The sequence below is a fragment of the Tursiops truncatus genome, chromosome 15 (assembly GCF_011762595.2).
Source record: "Tursiops truncatus isolate mTurTru1 chromosome 15, mTurTru1.mat.Y, whole genome shotgun sequence".
NCBI lineage: Eukaryota > Metazoa > Chordata > Mammalia > Artiodactyla > Delphinidae > Tursiops > Tursiops truncatus.
In genome coordinates this window covers 74115256-74138822 of record NC_047048.1, presented here as the reverse complement: position 1 = coordinate 74138822, position 23567 = coordinate 74115256, and the positions used below count along the sequence as shown (strand labels likewise).

Sequence of the window (23567 nt, the reverse complement as noted above, 5' to 3'; positions counted from 1 at the left end):
TGTATGACTGATTTTAACATCCTTGCTTTATGCTTTTCTGTATTTTCTAAATTGGTTTGACTTTTTTAATTAGGGGGGGAAAAAAGACCAGGCATCAACCACACAAAGCTATTAAATTTCTCTCTCACTCTCAGCCCAGCCTGATTGGGCCTGGGCACAGGTGCCAGCACTGGTCTCTGGAAACAGGCATTTTGTCTTGAGGAGTCAGTGCCAGGTTCCCAAGAGATTCAGCTAGAGTGATAGCCACACTCACAGGTCAATGCCGTGTTCAATCATCTCCTTTTGTTGCTTGATGACCTCAAACTGTTCCGGATCATCCTGGATGGCCGTCTGAGTCCCCGAGGACACCGTGGACTCCATGGATGTCACGCTGCTCCGTCTCGCCATGTCAAGGCCTTTCCCATCCCCCATTTCCTGATCCGTGGACCTCTCCTGACCTGCGATGACATAAAAGCGAAGGAAACCAAATAAACAGATGGGACAGAGACACGGCTGAGGTGAGGTCTGCCTCTGCAGTTCCCTTTCCCAGACCTGTAACAATAAAGTTTGTACTGTAAGGGTCATGAGCACCTTGATATCACTCAGTTACTTTACTTAACAACTTACTTGTTTGTGGAACTTGATAAGCTAATGCTAAAATTCACATGAAAGAATAAAAGTACAAAACCAGTCAAGACACTTAAGGAACAATGAACAGGAAGACCTGTCCTAGCAGGTATCAAAACTCACTGCTAAGAACTCTAGGCATTTGAAAGGCGTGGTATTGGTGCAAGAACAGGCAAATAAATAGAACAGAATATTCAGAAACAGACTTACACACACAGGAGAATTTGGTATATCATAAACCAAATCAGTGGTGCTTCAAATCAGTGAGGGAAGGAGAGAGTACTAAAAAAACGTTGGAATAACTGGCTCCCCTTTTGGAAAAATGGAGTTCGAGCACAACTCACACTATTCCCCCCCAAATTCCAGATGGATGAGAAAACAGAACATTTAAAATACTTCACCTAGTTTGCAAATGAAAGTGTTTTGCTAACTCTAAGACACCTATATCAGGATAGCTTCCCCCAATGACGTGAGCAGCCTATTGTGCGTGGTGGGGGTGAGGGCTGGATGGGGAGGTTGTTTGCAGCAGGGGTCTCTCACCGAGGCTGGCCTGGTGGTTGGGATTCACATACAGGTCTTTGCTCCACTCCACCATGCACTTGAGGATGGACACGAGGCACTCCAGGCCTTTCTTCCTCAGACTGAGCTCCTAAAGGACGAAAGTGACACGACACAGAGACTCAGCAGATAAATTAAGTGCCGACATCTAGAGGGCTCCGGGAATCCTGAGACGACACGAGATAAGCACTGACATTCGGTGCTATTAACCCAAGGAAAAGCTAACAGGTGACATAAATATTGACGGCTCACTGCAAAAGCATGAACATCTTTAAAGGTGTTCATTACAAACTCCCCAGCAGCAAAAATATGGGATGTGTGCATTCCCAAAACAGAGTATTATCTGGATTTTTTAAAAGAAAGTCCTCATTCATTGCTTGTTTAAATTAAACAAAACACTTAAAAATAGCATTTAAAAAAATAAATAAATAAGAGGGTCTTAACTAGTGACCCTGAAAAAAGAGAAAAGAATCTTTTCCAGCAGATGAATGATTGTGGACATACCATTATCCCCTAAACACCCACAAAAGCATTCCATTTTAAGGCTTATTCTGCAAGTAAATAAAAATACTGTTTTTCTTTTCTTCTAAGGAGCATTTCTTAAAAGTTGAATGCAAGTTGTAAATGTCTTAAAAAATGTTGCAGTTCCCTGGTGGTCTAGTGGTTAGGACTCTGGGCTTTCACTGCCAGGGCCCAGGTTTAATTCCTGGCCGGGGGAACATCCCACAAGACACACAGCCAAAAAAAAAAAAAGCAAATTATTTTAGACTCAAAACAGCATCTAAAATAGTACAGATCTCTCTCTGTGAATTTAATGACAACTATGGACCTTCATTTAGGAAAAATGCCCATACACCAAAATTCTATATATAATTCCAGGTGGCTCACAGACCTTCTGACCAGTTTCTTCAGAGACCTCAGGTTAAGAATACTATTCTCTTCGTAGGCACTCTAATAATGAGGGAATCTAATAAGAAGCAATCTCCTTTGCCTTTACTGGAGTCTGGGATCCTGTTTTCACGTGATCTATGGAAAGGTGACAGAGTGAACTCGCTTCTACAGGTCTCAGCTCAAGTGTCACCTTCTCAGGAAGGCCACCCTGATGCCCCATTAGAAATGGCACCACCCTCACCTCCAACATCCCTTCTCTATCGTCCCTGCTTTATTTTCCTCTGCGGCTTACTTCTTCATTGTTTGCTTTCAAGTGCTGGGACCACAGCAATCGTGCACATGGATGTGCATGTTTGTGTTTTTTTCACTGCTGTATCCCCAGCACCAAGGACAGTGCCTGGCACACGGTGACTCTCGAAAAATGTTTACTGAAATGAATGAACTTTAAATTATAAACGAGTGCTCTCAGTGTTTGTACCTGCAGAGGTGTCATTCCCAGCTCGTGTCCACTTCTTCCCTGAGCGATTTTGGATAAATCGTTTACGAGGCGCTCAAAAATGTTAGCAGCATTTAAATCACAGTCGTAGTTGACATAAATATCTACAACACACTGGGCATCTTGGAAAATAACACATGGATATTAGAAATTCTGACTGAACACAGACAGCAGTTACGTTATCTTATTAAATGAGATTCCTCGGTCAAAAACTTTTCCCAGTGAATTACTAACTCAGGCTGGACACACCTCACTCTGGAAATGCATGCTGGAAGGACCAGGAGCATGGAAGGCCCTCTTTCTAGGCCTGCCCTGGTACTAACTGAAATCTTAGGCAGCTGCTTCCACCTCTCTACAGCTCACTTTTCTCATCAAAAAAAGGGAGAACTGCCCGATCCAATTCTTAAAGTTGTGTAACTTTTATGCAGTTACCCAGATAACAAACAGATGCTCGGTTTATAGCTACACAATTGTACAGTGTAAGGGAAATCCACATTTACCTTAGCATCCAATCAAGGGTTGGCAGCACCAAGACCCAGGACCCTGTGACTTACAAACCACGTTCAGCTTGTAGGTAGGGTGACAAGTGTCCTGGTTTTCCAGGATTACGGGGTTTCCCAGGACGTGGGACTTTCCATGCTAGAATCAGAAAGTCCTGGGCAAACCAGTCTGAGTTGGCCATTGGGCTAGCAGTAGCCTTTAAGGTAATGATTTCCTCAGCACTTCATTAAAACTCTAAAAGGAGGAGTTAAAGGTCTTAATCTGGACTTTGGAGAATGAAAGCATCAGAAGTATTTCTGGGCAAGTCAAATAGATGAGCACCCTCAGGGTGAAAATACCTGCACAGATCCTTGTCAGGGTCTGAATGACCATCCACCTGTGCTCAAAAGAACTTGTTGATGTTTCTAAAATGTTCAGGAAAATCTCTTTGAAAAAGACCTATACGACAAGAAGAAGAAAAAGGAGGATACCAATTAATAATTTAAATTAGGGCTCAAAACCCCCAAAGCCTTTGAAGAACAGGCAGAGCCTATGAGTGAAGCAGCCCGGGCAGGAGAAGAGGTGAGGCACACACACTGCTGACCAGCACCGGAACCCTGGGTGGGAAGAGCTAATAGGGTAGGACCACAGTGAACTGAGAACACGGCCCCATCAGAGAGAGCAGCTGCTCCTGAGAAACCACCAAGAGCTGCTACGTGGAAATGCAGGACCGGGGTTGTGGTTTTTTGAGAGAAATCACAAAACTGGATGTTCATGGAGAATCTGATTTCTCAATTTGGAAACTAATTTAAGTTATCCCAAACAACTTATAGGCACATGTTTGGGGACTGAGCCCAACACACAGACCATATGATTTAAACCTTCGGTTAAAATGAAAGGTATACAAGATTTTGGGGCAGTAACTTTTTATGAAAAGGTGTTCTCTTGCTCAAAAAATTCTTCTTTGGGGTACTAGCAAGTAGACTGTGTAACTCTAGTTCCTGGTGACTATGAGGCCAGCAGTTAACGCATTATGCAAAAGTGTCATCAAACTTAAAAAAAAAGAAAAGTCAATTTGGAGTCCTTACCTCTATCTGCATCTTCAAGTGCATTTTAAAGTTTGAAAGAAGAGTAAGAAAAATGGCAAGAGAGAGCTCAAAGACATCAGGCACTGAGGAGACGCCGTTTTTGGACAATGCCACGCAGAGATACTGCTTGATTGCATTGATGAACATCTCGTGAGTCCTGAAGACTGGGCCAGCGTTCTGCAACACGGAGAGGAGGAGCTGCAGGGAAACCACCTTGGAGCGCAGCTCGTGGGATCTGGCGAAGGAAGTGGAAAACAAGGACAGAGCTGAAAGGTGAAATTTTAGAAAGCATGTTTCTTGAGAAGGTCTCACTCCTCTACCAGTGGAGCAGGATTTTCTGAGAAGCCAGGGAGTTGAGAATTGGCAACAGCACCTAAATGTCAAGAGAATGAGGGCAGATGGCATGAGGTGAGTTCTCACAGAACCTGCAGGCCCTGGGAGAACGAGAGCTGCCAACTCTGTCATAAAGCACAGAACCGAGCAGGAGCAAGATAAGTGCACACTGACTCTGGAAAGCTGGTTCTGCAACTAATCTAATAGAACCAATTACTTCACATCCAGCACGTGAGACGAAAACGTCTGTCCCGCTCTACCTTTAGAGACAAGGAGAACAGTGCTCTTCATCCATCTGCCTCATGCTCCCCATCCCGGCCCACAAGGGATGGAAAGAATGGGAAACTTTCATGAGTCTTTTCCCTAACAGTCACCATATTCTTAACAGCAGAGTGAGGATTATTATTAATGACTAATAATGATAATAATAATAGAACTATAAAACTCTCATCAAGTACTAGGCCCTATGCTTGGGATGTCATTCTATCATTTCACATCATTGATCGTGTGAGGTGATTTTCCGTATTCCCATTTTTCAGATGAGGTTTAGTAGCTCATACGGCCATGAAGGTGGACTCAAGTAAGCCAGGGCTGAACACAGCTCCCTGTGGCTCCAGAACTTCTGCTTTGACACTCCACAGCACTACCATCCTTGTGGTACATCCTTGACTCTAAAGGTTTGGCTTCTCTGAGTTGAATCTGGGGCTTAAATCTGTATCCACGAAGAAGTTTCCAATCAGGGTAAGAAATTGAGGTTTGTATGCATCCTGATGGTGGACCCCCAGATCAGGAGATTAATTCATTAGTCAGTAAAAAGAAGATGAATGTTCAATATAATGATTATTTTTAGCACGTAAACCAAGGAAAGGAAAATTGGGCACAATAATCATGGTTGGTGGGAACACAGAGACAATTCATGATGAAAGGACTAGGGGACCTGCATGAGCCTGAAAAAGTTGTAAAACCATCCCGTAAATTCCTGAATTTACACCAACCAGGGGACGAGGCCCTGGGGTTTCTTGGAGCCCCCAAGATCCTTCTGGGTCATTTGGGTTATAGACGGCCAAGAACTGCTGTCTGCTCACTTTGGATCTGGGGGACCTTCGCCCAGGGGTTTCATGGACAGCTTGCAAAGGGAGCGAAACACCAGGAAGGCGTCCTTCTGCAGAATGTGCGAGAACCTGGCGGCCACTGGATGTCCTTGTGCATCTGATTCCTAAGATTAGAACAAACATGAGAAAAATCAAAGGGTCCAAACCAAAGGGTAACTCTTCAAAAATAATAAATGTAATTATCTCATGAAAATTTAAATTATTGGGTGGGCCAAAAAGTGCCTTCAGTTTTTTTAAGTAAAAATAAAAGACACATTTTTTATTTTCACCGAGAACTTTATTGAACAACGTATTCACCCTTTTGTTCCACTACCTTCTGCCATTTTTCAGGCAACTTCATAATTCCATCTTCCCAAAACTTTTTATCTTTTTGAGCAAAGAACTGTTCCAGGTGCCTTTCACAGTCTTCCAGGGAATTGAAATTTTTTCCACTAAGAGAATTTTGTAAAGACCGAAATAAATGGAAATCCAAAGGAGCAATGTCTAGTGAATACGGTGGATGAATCAGAACTTCCCAGCCAAGCTGTAACAGGTTTTGCCTGGTCATCAAAGAAACATGCGGTCTTGGGTTATCCTGAGGGAAGATTACGTTTTCTGTTGACTAATTCTGGATGCTTTTTCTTGACAGCTGCCTTCAGTTGGTCTAATTGGGAGAAGTACTTGTTGGAATTAATCATCTGGTTTCCCGGAAGGAGCTCATAATAGAGGACTCCCTTCCAATCCCACCATATACACAACATCACCTTCTCTGGATGAAGACCGGCCTTTGGTGTGGTTGGTGGTGGTTCATTTCGTTTGCCCCACAATCTCTTCTGTTCCACATTATTGTACAGTATCCACTTTTCATTGCCCATCACAATTTGTTTTAAAATAGGAATGTTTTCATTACGTTTCAGTAGAGAATCGCATGCGGAAATACGGTCAAAACATTTTTTTTCCCTTAACTTATGTGGAACTCAAACATCAAAGCAATGAACATAACCAAGCTGGTGCAAATGATTTTCAACGCTTGATTTGGATATTTTGAGTATGTCAGCTATCTCTCGCGTGGTATAACGTTGATTGTTGTCAATTATTGTTTCGATTTGATCACTATCAACTTCAACTGGTCTACCCAAACTGGGAGCATCGTCCAGCGAGAAATCTCCAGCACAAAACTTTGCAAACCACTTTTGACACATTTGATCAGTCACAGCACCTTCTCCATATACTGCACAAATCTTTTCATGCGTTTCAGCTGCATTTTTACCTTTCTTGAAATAATAAAGCATGAAAATGTTGCTTTTTTCTTCCATCTTCAATATTAAAACGGCTACACAAAAATTCACCAATTTTGATTTCTTATTTTTAAATGTCTGCTGATATGACAGCTGTCACATACAATTTAACAAACCTGTTTCAAATGAAGTTAAAGACGACTAAGTGCTACTAGAGCCATCTTATGGAAAAAACTGAACGAACCTTTTCGCCCACCCAGTATTTATTCAATGGGGAAGTGAGGGATGTGGAGGAGGAAACAATATGTCAAAACAGGAGCTTATGGGGGAGTCATTACAGCAATTCTAAAAATTGTTCCTTGTCCTTCAAAAAGTGGGTGTGGGTGGTTTAAAATGATAAACGAGCAAAGGTTAAACCATAAAAAATCCCAAAACAAATATAGGTAATTATTTATATTAGCTTGGGTAAAAAAGGTATTTCTAAGAATATTATTGCAGGATAAATGGGGGAAAAAATGACAGGTGTTTGTTTTAAAATAAACTTCTTTAAATAAAAAAGTAAGCTACATTAGAATTTTTTTAAAATAAATATTTGCAATATATGACAAGGATTAAATCCTCAACATACAAAAAGTTCTCATAATTCTTTCAGGAAATATGGAAACCCTGCTCCCAAATGAAAAACAGGCAGAAAGCATGAGTAAACAATTTACCAAGAAATGCCAATAACAGATAAACGAAAATAACCTTACTACTAATTATTAAGGCAGGATCTTTCTTCCATCAGACCAGCAAAGATTTGAATGAATGCTACTGCTCAGTTTTAATGAGGGAATGGGAAAATGAGTGCTGAGAGCCTCCAAGTGGGCAGAAATTCGACCATTGCCCTCCTGGCCACCTAATTTGATGTTAAGGAACAAAAGCCTTAAAGCTCCCAACTCTTGACCCAACGATACCACTTGTGTGAATTTATCATAAAGAATTAAGGATGGGCATAAGATCTATCTACAAGGATGTTCAATGTAGAACTGTCTCCTGTGATTAAACTGAAAATAACCCAAAAACCTAATAGGGAACTGTTACATTATGGTAATCCATGATAGAATTTCACATGGCCATTAAAAACATTAGTTAGACATATATGTACTACTGATGTAAAAAGATGCCCATAAAACAGTGTTGAGTGAACAAAGTTGCAGCCTAGTACATAACACACAAATACCTTGTGTGGATTTAAGTACATCCCTATATAAGTGCATTCTTAATGGGGATGATATAACCCCAAGGGGACTGCTACAGACTGGATGTCTGTGCCCCCTACTCCACCCCAAAATTCACATGTTGAAACCTAATCCTAATGTGACAGTATTTGGAGGTGGGGCCTTTGAGAGGTGATTAGGTCATGAGGGTGGAGCTCTCATGGATGGGATTAGTGTCCTTATTAAAGAGGCCCAAGAGAGCTCCCTCGCCCCTTCTGCCAGAAGGACAGAGTAAGAAGACAGTTATCTGTGAGCCAGGAAACAGACTCTCACCAGACACTGAAACTGCTGGTACTTTGATCTTGGACTTCCCAGTTTCCAGAACTGTGAGAAACACATTTCTGTTGTTTACAAGTCACCCAGTAAATAGTATTCTGTTACAGCAGCCTATACAGACTAAGACAGGGGCAAAAACTGGTTGGGGGCGGGGGCAATGGGTGTGGGAAAAAATCATTCTTTATATGTATAAAGCACAGATATACATACAGTACATAAACAGGTATCTAGTTTACCAATAGCTTTAAAATTTCATGAAACAGGGTGATGAATGGGAAAAATACATAAAAAGGCTCCCGTGTGTGTGTGTGTGTGTGTGTGTGTGCGCGTGTGTGTGTGTGTGAGAGACAGATCATTTAAAAGGTTGAGAAACATTGGTGAAAAGGTACAGCGAGAGAGTGGGTTCAGGTGGGATGTTAATATCATTTCTTCCTGTTTTGAATGTTTATATATACTGTTTTCAAGAGAACAAAGCAGCTACCTAAAAAAATAATAATAATGTAGCAGACACATTTAGGGGGGCCCTGAAAGGATGTTAATATACCTCAAATTTAAAAAGCAGGTTACAAAACAGCATGTACGTTGTGTTACTACATTTAAGTGGTAAAAAACATGGGAGGGAGAGAAAAATCGAGAGTATAAGTAGAATGTTAACAAATGTTATCTCTGGGTTAGAAGATTATGGATAACTTCTATTTCCTTATTTTCCTTCTCTGTATTTTCTTATTTTTCTATAATGAATATACACCATTTTGAGAGAAAAGAAAAAGGGCAGGAAATATAAGTTTTTAAAAGTCTGAATAAATACAGTTTAACAACCCTATTATATACCACCAACATTAGCATGTTCCAAGAATGGAACCTGTTAACACAAAGACTATCAGGCCAGGATGGTGTGGCTAAAGAATTGAACAGGGCTTGTTGGTTTTCACTCGCTTCCTCTGATAGAGATTTAATTCTGCATCTTCTGAAACAGTAAAAACCAAAACAAGCCTGATAGGAAGATCACCAACGTACCAGATTATCTGCCGATGACAAGGACTGTCTGTCGTCCGCTATCCCATTGGTCTGTGAGTTTTCGTCAGCTGCTGGGGGCGCGGCATGTTCCTGGCACTCCAGTTCACCCAGGACCCTCTCAGGCTCCGTCAGACTGTGCTTTTGTGCTGCTTCTTAAAATACAATGCAAAAGTCATTACCAAGTTAGTACTTACCCTAAAAGGTGGCCTCACACCAAGAAGAAGTTATTCACATAACTTTCCAGCTACTGCTTTTTCCCTTTCCCTGAGCCACTGCCCTGCTCTGGCTATATGTGTCTATTACCCACAGCCCCACTCCCAGGTGGCTTCCTTCATATTGTGGCCCAGGTCAGTGGTGCCTTCAGAATTGTGCAATACAGCAGTCCTGCCCACCCCTACCTACTTCCAAAGAAGATTAGAACCAGCTAAACATAAAAAGCACCGATTTTTTTTTAAAAAAGGGCTACTAATAAAGGGGTTAGAGAACAAGAGTTACGTAAATGAAAAGAGTTTGATAGTTATGATAGAAAACCTTAGTCACATGAAAAAAAGAAATGTAGACCTGAGCTTCCTGGCAGCCATGTGGAAAAGGAAAAGACAAAGAATTAAATAGATTCCATCATTTAATGAAAGAAAGCATATCTGATGATTAGCAGAACATCTGAACTCTATGAGGAATTTACCATGTGGATCATTATATATTTAAGGGACACCGAACAACTTAATAAGCGTAACTGTCCATAATGGTTTTTGAAGCATATATTCATTCAACAAATATTTATCAGGCACCTATTATGTGCCCAGCTCTGTGCTAGGGGCTGAAGGATATACCAGTGAACAAGACAGATAAGTGTTTATTATGTGAGAACTTCTTGCATTGGCCCCAGGAAAAAAAAAATCTAAAGGTATTATTTTAAAGACATTTCTATAAAAAGTTAAATAATGAAATCTATGAATATAGTTTGGTGGTACCCTAAATTAATAAAAGGATAGGGCTTAGAGCAGTGGGTCAAACTTCTTTGACCATGACCCTCACTAAGAAATACATTTTAACAGTCATGACCCAGTTATACACATGTGCACATAAATAAATCACTGAAACATGTTTCATGAAACAATGCTTAACATTACTAGATGAGTCACATTCAGCTTGCATCTATTTTCATTTTATTCTCTTCCATTTAGAAAACGCTGATTGCAACCCACTAATTTATTGACTTTTCAATCCATTAGTGGTTTATTGGCACTGGAGCTGAGTGTTCAGCACATAACCACTGACCTGAAATTTTGGGTAAAAACAAAGGAAAAATCATCTGATAATCATTCCGAGCTATACAAGGTTAATTCCACTGAAACTACACCAAAAACTGAGGGAGTTAAGAATGAAGTCTAACAAAATGAACAAAGCCTCCCTGTGCATCTGATACCTGCTGACGTGGGGATGGTCCCCTGGATACATCAATGGCTGGCCAGGAAAATTCACCACCTCAGGGCTCCCCGTCCACTTCTGGAAAAACCTGGCTGTATACAGGAGTGGCCCTCTGCATCTTCATGTGGAGCACCCAACTCTTAACATTGTCAGACTGTGCTTCTTGAACCCAGCCCAAGTGAGAATAACGCCAATCACTAACGACAAGTAATTTCTGAATTCCATATGAAAGGTGGGCAGACAGGGGCAGACTCAGTTTCCATGAGTTTACTGGGGGTGGGCACTAAAATACCTGGCTGGGGACTTCTATGAAGGAACGAGTAGGAGGAAAGGCTGGGGTCTTGGTTCTTACCTTTAACTGCAGACGTGACCACATCTTCTAAGATCTCCTTCACCACTTCCTGAGCTCCATCTTCGATCCCTACACATACACCAAATACACAAATGCAAACACATATGTGTGGGCATTTCCAGGGAAAACTAAGGAAGGTGGAGAAGGAGATTACGAGTCGCAGTCGGAAGGCAAGGGTACAAATAAGCCCTCTCCAAAGCCAAATCTGATTGTATCCCAGGAAATCTGGAAACTCAGAGGCAGCATCTGCTATGACTCGGTTTTCCCTCTGTGGAACACTAAGACCTCGCTGTCTTATACATTCTTCCTTCCTGAGTCACAGCTGCTGGCCCAGGGCCCTCTCTACCACCCCGGCTTGGAGACAGGAGCTGGACTGTATCCAGCTATAGTTCCTGGCAGAACAGAAGAAGCAGCTTCATCTTGTCCCTTCACCTCGTGTACCACAGAGCCCTGGTAAATGACATGCCTTCTGCTGCTTTGTTTTCCCACACTGTAAGCCCAGAACTTAGCATGAGATTTCTAATGTGACAGTTGAGAATTTACTAAATTTTAAATTGAGTTATTCTATAAAATGTTAACTGTTTAAGTGGAAGAGGTTTGGTACCAGTTGTTTTTGTAGAAAACTAGTTCTGGGAGAACTAGTAAACAGCACTTGACTAGACTTTTGGAAGCAAATATTACTGATTTATAAAACATCACTGACAAAAAGACCATCATGTTAAATAAACAAAACCAAAATAACCCTTTAAATTCTTCCTTAACGAGGATTTTCAATCAGGCCACTATTTTTATGAGTTCTGTGCTTGGTCCACTAGATCCTGCAGAAGCAGCACCAAGTATTTTCATTGAGCACTTAACTCATGTGAAAGAAAAATGTTGCCCCACATACCATATCAGTAAACAAAAGATGTTGCAGCCAACAAGCCACCAGAGTCGCCCCCTACGGTAAGCCCCGGGGGAACTCAGGATGGAGACAAATGACACCACGCCCTCAGCCACTGCAGCCACCGCCAAAGGGTGCACCCTAAGGGGACTCAGGATGGGAAAGCACAGTATACTGGCCCCAGATAGTTAAGGTGCACATCAAAGGAATGACTTCAATGAGCCCAGACTCTTGCATCTTCCCATACACAGAAAAGTACTCAATTCATTAACTTGAGATATCTGGTTTTCTTTAATTAACAGTAATATTTTGAAGTTCCGACTACCTGGTCTTTGTTGCAAAAACTCCTCTATACCCTGGTTCCTCCCTGACCTCTTCGGAGCAGGCCTGCAGAGAGGCTGTGTCCTGGCTTAAGTCCTCAGGTTTGTCCACCAATAAAACATAATTCTCAACTTTTATTCTCAACTGTGCATTTTTTTTCAGTCGATACTCACCGTAACTATTTATTTATTCTCCACCACCCAGCTTTACTGAGGGCTAATTGACAAATAAAACCATCATAATTATTTAAATGGGTAAGTAACTTTATGTGGAAAATACTGATGTTATATGCTTTTCTTAGAGGGCAAAAAAGAACTTGAATGGAAGTTAGAAAAGTCCGCAGCCACAGGCAAAATCTTCTAAACCTGTTTTTTCATCTAAATAAGATGATTTAGTCTACATCAGTGTTACTCATACTTCAGTCATTCTCACACAACCTTCACAATTTTTGCCATTTTCGTGCACCACTTATATTATTATATTTATTACACACATATTTACATACACTTTTTTTGGGGGGGTACCAAATTACTTTATTTGAAGGAATGGTACTAAGGAAAGGACTTGTAGATATTTTGGTACATACATACATATTTAACAGTGCTCTTTAACTCACCTTAAACAGTAACTAACATTCACAAAATCACAGGCTTCACACGCTAATCATACTTTCTGAATGCGTGTTAAAATAAACATACAACTATTAAAATAAAAACCATTCACCTATGAGCCGTCTAAGATCTCATCTACGCCATGATTTGGTAAACAAATGGCTAGATATTTCCAAGTTCCTTTCTAGTTCCAACATTCTCTTATGCTATGATTTAACAGAATTATGATGACAGTTCCTAATCTGTTAGTCCCTTGTACACATTCAACACCCAAGAAATATCAGCCTGATGCATACATTTCATCAGAGGAGCTGCAGGCTTGATGAGTTAAATCAGAGGCTGGGAAGTGGTGGCTGCCGGGTACATCTGGTCTGCAGATACGCACTGTTTAGCCTATACCCTGCTTCCCCCCACCCCCAAACTTTAGTGAGCTATAAGTGACAAGAATTATATATATCTAAGGTGTATGACTTGATGATTTGATATATGCATACACTGTGAAATAAACACTACAAACAAGACAATTAACATATTCATCACCTCACATAGTTACCTTATTTTTTTCCTTTTTTTTTTTCTGATGAAAACACTTAAGATCTACACTCAGCAAATTTCAAGTGTATAGCACAGTACTGTTAACTCTGGTCACACAGTTGTACATTAGATCTCCAGAACTTATCCATGTTGCATAACTGAAACTTTGTACCCCTGACAAACATCTCCCCATTTCCCCAGCCACCTTTCTACACTATCTCTATGAATCTGACTACTCTAGGTACACCTCATATAAATGGAATCATGCAGTATTTGTCTTTTTTGTGACTGGCTTCTTTCACTTAGTATAATGCCCTCCAGGTCCATCCATGTTGTTACAACTGGTGGGATATCCTTTTTTAAGGCTGAATAAGATTTCACTGTATGTATATAACCACATCTTCTTTTTCCATTCATCTGCTGATGGGCACTTACGTTGTTTCCATATCTTGGTTATCGTGAATAATGCTGCAATGAACGTAGGAGTGTAGATTATCTCTTCAAGATCCTGATTTCATTTCCTTTGGCTACATACTCAGAAACAGAATTGCTGGATCATAAAATTTTTCTATTTTTAATTTTTTGAGGAACCTCCATACTGTTCTTTTTTCTCTCCATACTGTTTTTTGTAACAGCTGTACCAACTTACATTCCTACCAACGGGGTACAAGGGTTCCCTTTTCTCTACATCCCCTCCAACTCTTTCTGATGAAAGTCATTCTAACAGACATGAGGTGGTATCTCATTGCGCTTTGGATTTCTATTTTCCTGGTTATTAGTGAAGTTGAGCACCTTTTTAAATGTCTGCTGACCATTTGTATGTCTTCTGAGAAATGTCTATTCAGGTCCTTTACCCATTTCTCAGTGGGCTTATTTGTGGTTTTTTACTCTTGTATGACATTTTGGATGTTAACCCCTTATCAGATATATAGTTTGCAAATATTTTCTCCCAATCCATAGGTTGCATTTTCACTCTGTTGATTGTTTCCTTTGCTGTGCCTATGCACTGCTTTCTAAAACTTCTGAATTAGCTGTGAACATTTAAAAACTGGGAGACATGTCATAAAAATCCAGATCTCGCTTCTATTTAAAGAAAAAAAAGAATATCTGGTAACACTGGCCCCAACCGGCTAGAACCAGGAGCAGCTGTCCCCTTTAGCCAGGGCATGAACTCTGCAGATGTCCTGCTGCCTCATTCCATGCCGCTCCCAACTGTCTATCCTCCTTGAGGTCAAGCACAGAGAGTAGGAAAGGAACACATGCCTAGTAGCATGTCTCTGACAAGAGCGGTAAAAATGGAAGACTGACAGGGTAGGGTGTTTTAAGAACCTCAGAGAGAAAATGTTCCTCAACACAGTGATTGAGAGTGAGGGCTCTGGAGCCAGTATGCCTGGTTCAGATCCCGCTCTACCACTTCCCAATGTGGGAACTTAAGTAACTGCCCCGAGCCTTGGTTTCCTCAGCAGTAAACAAGGATGATTACAACAGCACCTACCTCACAGGGTTTGTGAGGACTGGATAAGATAAAACACGTAAAGCGTTTAAGATGATACCTGAAAAGAAGAGCACTCAAACGTTAATTTTTCTTAGGCCTGCGTGTTTTATGTGTAGAGCGTAATTGCATTAAGACATTCACGATGCCCTGGTGATAGAAGCTTTCTCGTTTCTGCCATCTGCCTGGCCCTGGAGACTAAGTCCATATTGAAATTTCCCAACTAGCCATGTTGAAAGCACTTTCAGTTAGCTAAAGCCTTCACTATCTTTCACTCCTACAGAGAAAAGTAAAATTTCCATTTCAACATGGATCTCCCCTTTCCTTCACTGCTGTTTTTTCATTTAAACAGCATCAGGATCACCATTTTTTTGAGGGATAAGAGTGTTTAACCTATCTTCCTTGACAGGCTGGATCCGTACCAGCACCCATTCAAAATTAAAATAGTCTCAGGCTAGGAAGGGGTGGGGAGTCAGGAAGTCCAGACTCCCGCGGAAGGTTCCTGCAGAGGGCGCTGTTGCTGAGGAATCCCACTAGCGGCCCAGAAGCAGCAGGACTCCACACAGGAACCCTGGGCCGCTTCCCCTGCTGACATGACCGCCTGCAGGGCTCAGAAGAGGCTTTCCTGGATGGTGTAATGACCACCAAGAAGGCTGCTGTGTTTAAGTTTCAAGCCTGCTGTGAAAATGTGGGACAACCAAATCAAATCAAATCCTTGCAAAGTTCTGAGTACACTTAAAAAACACTGGTTTTGCTGGTTTGCGGGGAAGTCCAGCTGCCACCACCTGGCCGTTACTGATTAGGTAACAGACCCTACCTGTTCCACAGACTCTGTCCCCAAGTAAAATAAGATAGACACCTTGACTAGGTTCTGATTGGAGAAAACCTTGCTGCCACCCCCTCCCTAGCCAGCTAGACAACAACCCCTGAGGCAGGCACTGCCAGTTACCTAACTCAGATCCTTCTTCCTCAGAGAGCTCTATTTCTGTTTTGGAAGGGGCTGTGCCTACATTTCCTGGCCTTCCTAGTAGAAAGGGTGGCCATGTGACCCAGTTTTAGCCAATGAGGGGCGAGCCTAAGTAACGGAGATGGCACAGGCTTCCAGGAAGGCTCCTTAGAAGGGGCGTGACTCGGCTAGGAGTCCTTTAGTCCATAAAAAAGAAGGAAATCTTGCCATTCGTGAAAACATGGATGGACCTAGAGGGCATTATGCTAAGTGAAATAAGTCAGAAAAAGACAAATCCTCTATGTTTTCACTTATATGTGGAATATAAAAAACAAAACAAATGGACAAATATAACAAAACAGAAATAGACTTACAGATACAGAGAACAGACTAGTGGTTGCCACAGGGGAGGGGGGTGGGGTATGGGGTAAAATAGGTGAAGGAGATTAAGAGGCACAAACTACCACTTATATGATAAATAAGTCACAGGGATGTAATGCACAGCACAGGATACACAGTCAATAATATTGTGATAACTGTGTACAGTTTGTCGCCTCTAAAAATATCAAATCACTATGGTGTACACCTGAAACTAATATCAGGTGGTAAGTCAGTTATACTTCAATTAAAAAAATAAAAATTAGTCAGTCAAAGATCCTTACTCTCATGGTACTTACATCTTAGCTAGGATAATAAATAAGTAAATTATACTTTCTGCTACATGCTAGGGAAAAAGTAGAGTGGGAGAAGGGAGACCAGGAGTTAGAAGGGGCAAGTGTGTGCATGTGGTGACAATGAAATATGACATACACCTGTTTCCTAGAAACAAGGCTTTGGTGATGTCCAGCATCTAAGCATTTGGTAACGCGTAAGAAAACTAAAGGGAAAAACCAAGGCATAAAGCTGTTTGCTGTCACATTCTGGCCACACACCAATACGGTTCCTCAAATGTATGAAATACATTGGACAACTTATTGTCCCAAAATAAATGTCCATTACACAGCTAATAAAAATGCTATAAACCAATGAGCTGCAAAACCTCCCTGTAAAGCAGGCTGTTTCAAAAACAAGTCAGAAAGAAGGGGGACCTGTGGGTACATTTTGTTGTTTTGATAAAGAGTTAGCCTGAGAACTTTTGTTTGTTTGTCTGTTTAAAGCTATTTTAGTTTTTTTTTTTTTTTTGGCCAGGCAGCACTGTGCAGCATGCGGGATCTTAGTTCCCCGACCAGGGATTGAACCCACGCCCCCTGTAGTGGAAGCGTGGAGTCATAACCATTGGACAGCCAGGGAATTCCCCAGACCCTTTTTTTTTCTGGTCAACAAAAATAAGAAAATTCCTAAAGCAGAGGATCTGGTATCATTAACATGGAAAACAGACTCACGTTATCCTACTGCACTGTTCCCATTAACTTCAAGTCTGATTACCATTGGAAATATTTGTAATTTTTTTCTCTAAACTAACTCATTTTTTAAGCTGAAACTTATATGAAAGATAATAACAACAAACACTTATAGAGCCCTAAGTGCCAGACACTGTTCTCATTAATTCTCACAAACCTATAAGTACCAGTTGTATTCTCATTTTAAAGATGAGGAAACTGAGGCTCAGAGAGGTTAAAGATTTTGCTCAAGGTCACAGAGCTACTAAGTGGTCAGTTATGATCTGAACCCAGGCTGTCTGATCAGAACCTCCACACTAGCTGAGGGAGGATACATTTTCTCTATTTTGTAGTACCTAAGAGTTGGGTTGTTTTTCCCTTAAAGAATGGGTTGCAAGATGAAAAAAGTGAGCTAAGAAATCTGTGAACACACTGGTAACTCTGTACCTACAACAGCTACATATTAGCTGTATACATGTAAAAATGCTAAAGTCTAATGCTGGGAGTTAAATAGTCAGAATCTTAAAAATAAACTTAGAAGAAAAGGGGAAGTGACTGCTCGTGGGTACAGGGCTGGGTGTGATAAAAATGCTCTAAAACTGATTGTGGTGACTGTTGCAAACTCTGTGACCATACTAAAAAGAACTGAACTGTACATTTTAAACGGCTGAACTTATGGAATGTGAATTGTATTTCAATCAAGCTGTTTTTCAAAAAATTGACGAGAATAGCTGGGCCATCGGAGGGGTGTGAATGGACAAATGGGGTGAGGTCCCAAGGGAAGGCTGCTGGCCATGCCCTAAAATTCACATAAGCTAGCATGTCACAGGCTCAGAAATCTCATTTTGCGAATTTACAAAGAGCTATCTGATCCACTTCTTGCTCAGGCCGATAAGACTGACAAATTGTAGATTTATCAACTTGGGATGAAAAACTGCTGAGGGGAAAAAGATGCTCTGGTCTGTCGGTGAATTGTTACCCACACATATTTCACTGGGAGGCACATTATCCCAAGAAGGCCCAGGAAGGGTTCCCAGTAAAGCAGGACAACGTATGTGGAGCACCCAGGTAGCAAGCACCACTCCTGGCACAGTGACTGCCTAGCCAGGGGTAGCTACGTGACGGCCATTCCACAGGATGGAACCCGCAGGAGAGCTGGATGTGTCGTTCTTTCTTTAGAGCCACATCTGGAGAAGTGGAAGCCAGTCACTCTTCGTAAGGGTGACGGTGCACCTCCATTCTGACCTACCATTGGCAGGTTTGGGTCTGATTTCTACAGGCAATCTGATGCCCACGTTCTTGGGAGAAGCCTCACGGGGTATATCATGCTGGCAACAAAATCCACAGCAATATACTAGGTGTAAAGCATACTTCGTTAGAACAGAATTTTAAGTTAAAAAAATGTATTTACTGAATATGTGTGCTGGGCACCAGACCAGGTGTTGGGAATATTGTGGTAAACAGGGTGGCCAAGGTCTTAGACCAGGAGCAAGTGAACACAAACTCTTCAGTGATTTGGGGTAGTAATAAGTGCTATGAGGGGGACTTCCTTGGTGGGGCAGTGGTTGAGAATCCACCTGTCAATACAGAGGACATGGGTGCGAGCCCTGGTCCAGGAAGATTCCACATGCTGTGGAGCAACTAAGCCCGTGTGCCACAACTACTGAGCCAGCGCTCTAGAGCCCACGAGCCACAACTACTGAAGCCTGCGCACCTAGAGCCTGTGCTCCGCAACAAGAGAAGCCACGACAATGAGAAGCCCATGCACCACAATGAAGAGTAGCCCTCCCCGCGTACAGCAACGAAGACCCAATGCAGTACAGCAAAGGACACCATAAACAAGATGAAAAGACAACCCTCAGAATGGGAGAAGATATTTGCAAATGAAGCAACCAACAAAGGATTAATCTCCAAAATTTACAAGCAGCTCATGCAGCTCAATATCAAAAAAACAAACAACCCAATCCAAAAATGGGCAGAAGACCTAAATAGACATTTCTCCAAAGAAGATATACAGATTGCCAACAAACACATGAAAGAATGCTCAACATCATTAATCATTACAGAAATGCAAATCAAAACTACAATGAGATATCATCTCACACCGGTCAGAATGGCCATCATCAAAAAATCTACAAACAATAAATGCTGGAGAGGGTGTGGAGAAAAGGGAACCCTCTTGCACTGTTGGTGGGGATATAAATTGATACAGCCACTATGGAGAATAGTACGGAGGTTCCTTAAAAAACTAAAAATAGAACTACCATACGACCCAGCAATCCCACTACTGGGCACATACCTTGAGAAAACCATAATTCGAAAAGAGTCATGTACCAAAATGTTCATTGCAGCTCTATTTACAATAGCCAGGACATGGAAGCAACCGAAGTGTGCATCGACAGATGAATGGATAAAGATGTGGCACACATATACAATGGAATATTACTCCGCCATAAAAAGAAATGAAATTGAGTTATTTGTAGTGAGGTGGATGGACCTAGAGTCTGTCATATAGAGTGAAGTAAGTCAGAAAGAGAAAAATAAATACCGTATGCTAACACATATATATGGAATCTAAAAAAAAAAATGTTCATGAAGAACCTAGGGGCAAGATGGTAATAAAGACGCAGACCTACTAGAGAATGGACTTGAGGATACGGGGAGGGGGAAGGGTAAGCTGGGAGAAAGTGAGAGAGTGGCATGGACATATATACACTACCACGTAAAATAGATAGCTAGTGGGAAGCAGCCGCATAGCACAGGGAGATCAGCTCGGTGCTTTGTGACCATCTAGAGGGGTGGGATAGGGAGGGTGGGAGGGAGGGAGACACAAGAGGGAAGAGATATGGGGACATATGTATATGTATAACGGATTCACTTTGTTATAAAGCAGAAACTAACACACCATTGTAAAGCAATTATACTCCAATAAAGATGTTAAAAAAAAAAGACCCAATGCAGCCAATAAATAAATAAAATTATATATATTTAAAAAATCTGCAGCTGGACTAAAAGGAAAATAAAGCAACCTTACAACGGATGGAAAAAAAATGCTATGAGGAAAATAAAAGAGGATGATGGGACAGAGTGATGGGGAGCTTCAGAGAGAGGGATCAGTTAGAACTGAGAGACCTGAAGACAAAGGGGGGGACAAGGAAGGGACAGTAAGTGTGAAGGCACCAAGAGCAAGCACCACACTTTCAAGAACCAGAACCACTATCGCAAACAAGGGGAAAGGAAGTAAAAGAAGGGTGTAGGGAGGTGGGTGGGGCCAGGCCACACAGGGCCTTGGAAGCCGTGGGGATGGGGCAGGCATAGACTTCACTCTGAATGGGACGGGATGGGAAATTATCAGAGGGCTTTAAGCAGAGGGGTGGTGGTGATCTAATTCATGCTTTTAAGAGATCACTTTGGCTGCCATGTGGAAAATGGGCTGTAGTGGAAGGACGTTCTTACAGCTCAGAGAGACTTGCTTTTACATCTGCACAGCTATGCTTACTACAGTCTGTTTAAATATTAATATTGATTGATTGAGCACAGTCTGATAAAGGTTACAGTAAAAACCTTCCTGGTCCTTGCCCTGAGAGTTAATAAGGCAGAGACGATGACACATACAGAGGGTGGGCCAGGACTTCCTGAGCACCTTCCAAGACACATGACAGTGGGACTGAGTAGCCTGCAACAGTGTTCACACGAGACACACATGTAGTTCTTTGTGGCAACTTTTTCTTTGATCCTTGCCTTGGGTAAACTGATACAGAGCAACATGCCAGCAACAACACTTGGTCTGTTCCTACCTGTGCCAAGCACTGGTAAATTACAGATGAACAAAAACTGCTCAAGTATGGTCTCTTTGGTAGCGAACATACCATCAACAGACGTCATTACCAATAATGGGGCAGAAAAAGATATGAGACCAATTATAAAGGCAGGTCAGACATATATACGCTACCATGTATAAACCAGATAACTAATGAGAACCTACTGTATAGCACGGGGAGAAAAACAACACAATCTGTTTGTAGACATATATTAAGTTAACCTTAAAAATGCGTCCCAATATACAGTAGGTGCAGAAAAATACTGTTTGATTCCACTTATACGAAATACCTAGAATAGTCAAATTCATAGTCAGAAAGTACACTGATGGATGCCAGGGGCCAGGGGTGGGGAGGGGAATGGGGAGTCAGTGTTTAATGGGGACAGAGTTTCAGTTCAGGAAGCTGAGAAATTCGGAGACGGATGATGGTGAGAGTGGCACAACAATGTGAAATGTGCTTAGTGTCACTGAATTGTACAGTTAAATATGGTTGAAATAGTATGTTTTATATTATGTGAATTTTACCACAATAAAAAAACATTAAAAAAAAAAGATGGGTCAGATACTTCACTGTAGAGCCGTCAGCTAGAGCGAAGAATTATTTGGCAGAATCACTTGGCAAGAAGGTACATTCTTGAAAAATATATGAACTTAGGATCTGGTTTGTACAAATTGCCCAGAGAGAGATGCAAACATTCAGACAACCCAGTCCAAAATTTCATGCCTAATGTTTTACTTACTTTAAGACTATCACCAGGTGTGGAATATATCTTTCAATTAAAAAAGCAAACACAACCAAATAGTGTACTTGGTCTCAGAAGAAGAAAACAAAGCTACCTGTTTATCTGTTTCTCTATGAATCCACCCACCCACCCACCTTCTGGCTCCCTTCACAGATGTCCATAAATAGCAACTAACTGTCCGGCAGTGGGCAAAGCACGGAGATCCTGTGGATACGAGACAGAGGAGGTCCTTGTCCTCCTCTGGGAGATAAAACAGACACTGAACGATCAACTACCCAAACGATTAACTCCTGGGAGACAAATACTCCAAAGTGAACCCACGGCACTGAAGTTGACATCAAGTAGCAGTGGCTAGATATCAATACATTCCAGGAACTATCCAAAGAAAAGTGCACAACTGACAACGTGATCTGAGACACCATGCCTCACTGGCTGTGTTTCGTAAGAGAAAAGCGAAAGGGAAGTCAAGGGGGAGGCCCAGAAATAGAAGAGCTGCTATCAGAGGTTTCCTGCGATGACTCCAGACAACTCTTTCACCTGCCCCTCGGATACAGGATGGACAGGGAAGCGCATGGGCCGTACCTGATAGCGACGGGTCTCTCTCTCTGGGCACATCTCCATTCTCTGCGCTCACTTTTCCAGAACCACTCCTGCCATGTTCACCATTGGTTAAATCTGTCTTCTCAGGAGTTGTTGGTTTGCTGTGTGCCTGGCTCTGTTTCAAACGATTGAACTTTGGGGACACTGCTGCAGCTTGGATCACAGGGGACTGGGGTTTCGAATGGATTGGTTTTTCCAATTCTCTGGCCTCCTGCAACTGAAAGGCAACGAAAAAGGGATTCAATCTAAATGGATCCAGCATTTTGATAAGGAACAGAAAATACGCCAGCCTGTTGCATAAAAAATTTCCAAACAGAAGGATAGAATTTTAAAAAGGAAATAAATTCCTGCAGCAAACTCAAAGCAAATTCTGAATGCAAATTTCAAAACCCATGCTAGATTCTCTCTCTGCTTTTTAAAGCAAGGATAAAAACAGAGTGCAGAGAACTCAGAGGAGGAAGGGATTGATTTTAAAATGCTATGAATCTTCACCAAGCACCGAGGCCACACATGAAACAGTTCACAGCATGGGATGGTGTCCCGCCCCCCGGCAGCTGATAACTGCTACCGCTCACCACTTGGTTTTCCATGCGGGTGAAAATGACGTTCAGCATCTGAGTGAGAGTAGCCTTGGCAGTGGTTTGATTGATGAGATTTTTGCTGGCCAAATAGATATTGTAACATGTCCTGACCGTCTGCAGGATAGTACCCTCGTGAATTTCAATGTGCGGGGACGTCACTGCAGTCAGAAGAGCCTAAAACAGAAATCCGCAACCTTCACCTTCACGAGCACCCACCTCCCATCCCCTCACAGCCAAACTTTTCTACATGGTTTGGCTTTGTTTTTAATTTGGTTTGGTTTAAGAAGATGGCTCTGCAAACTAAACTGGATGATTAGTACCAAAAACCAACCCCCTACTGCTTTGAGTTTAAACACAATTATTAACTCCATAGAATACAAGTCATTTAAAGTACATAAGTTGCGCTGAAGTGGGCTTTCTATCAGCTTACTTTTTAAAAAGGCAAAAATACAGACTTGTCTCAGGAGGGAAAGTGCTCCAACTTGATCTCACCTACACCAATCACAAAATATACATGTTTTGATGGGGGGGGAGGGTCAGTTTC

At 41.7% G+C, this 23567-nt stretch overlaps 1 protein-coding gene across 3 annotated transcripts in view; it reads right to left on the bottom strand.

Moving 5' to 3' along the window:
- ARFGEF2 (ARF guanine nucleotide exchange factor 2) overlaps positions 1–23567 on the bottom strand; it is a 99060-nt gene that overhangs the window by 52149 nt on the left and 23344 nt on the right. For all 3 annotated transcript variants that reach the window (XR_012326383.1, XM_033841078.2, XM_019943858.2), the window contains 10 exons: positions 23018–23197; positions 22425–22659; positions 11114–11182; positions 9334–9485; positions 5538–5668; positions 4120–4354; positions 3391–3490; positions 2534–2673; positions 1147–1255; positions 254–437 (listed from right to left, as the gene is read on the bottom strand). Coding sequence is in view for 2 of the 3 variants with exons in the window: in XM_033841078.2 (XP_033696969.1) it covers positions 254–437; positions 1147–1255; positions 2534–2673; positions 3391–3490; positions 4120–4354; positions 5538–5668; positions 9334–9485; positions 11114–11182; positions 22425–22659; positions 23018–23197 (1535 nt within the window). In the remaining variant the exon portion in view is untranslated. The remainder of the gene's footprint in view (positions 1–253; positions 438–1146; positions 1256–2533; positions 2674–3390; positions 3491–4119; positions 4355–5537; positions 5669–9333; positions 9486–11113; positions 11183–22424; positions 22660–23017; positions 23198–23567) is intronic.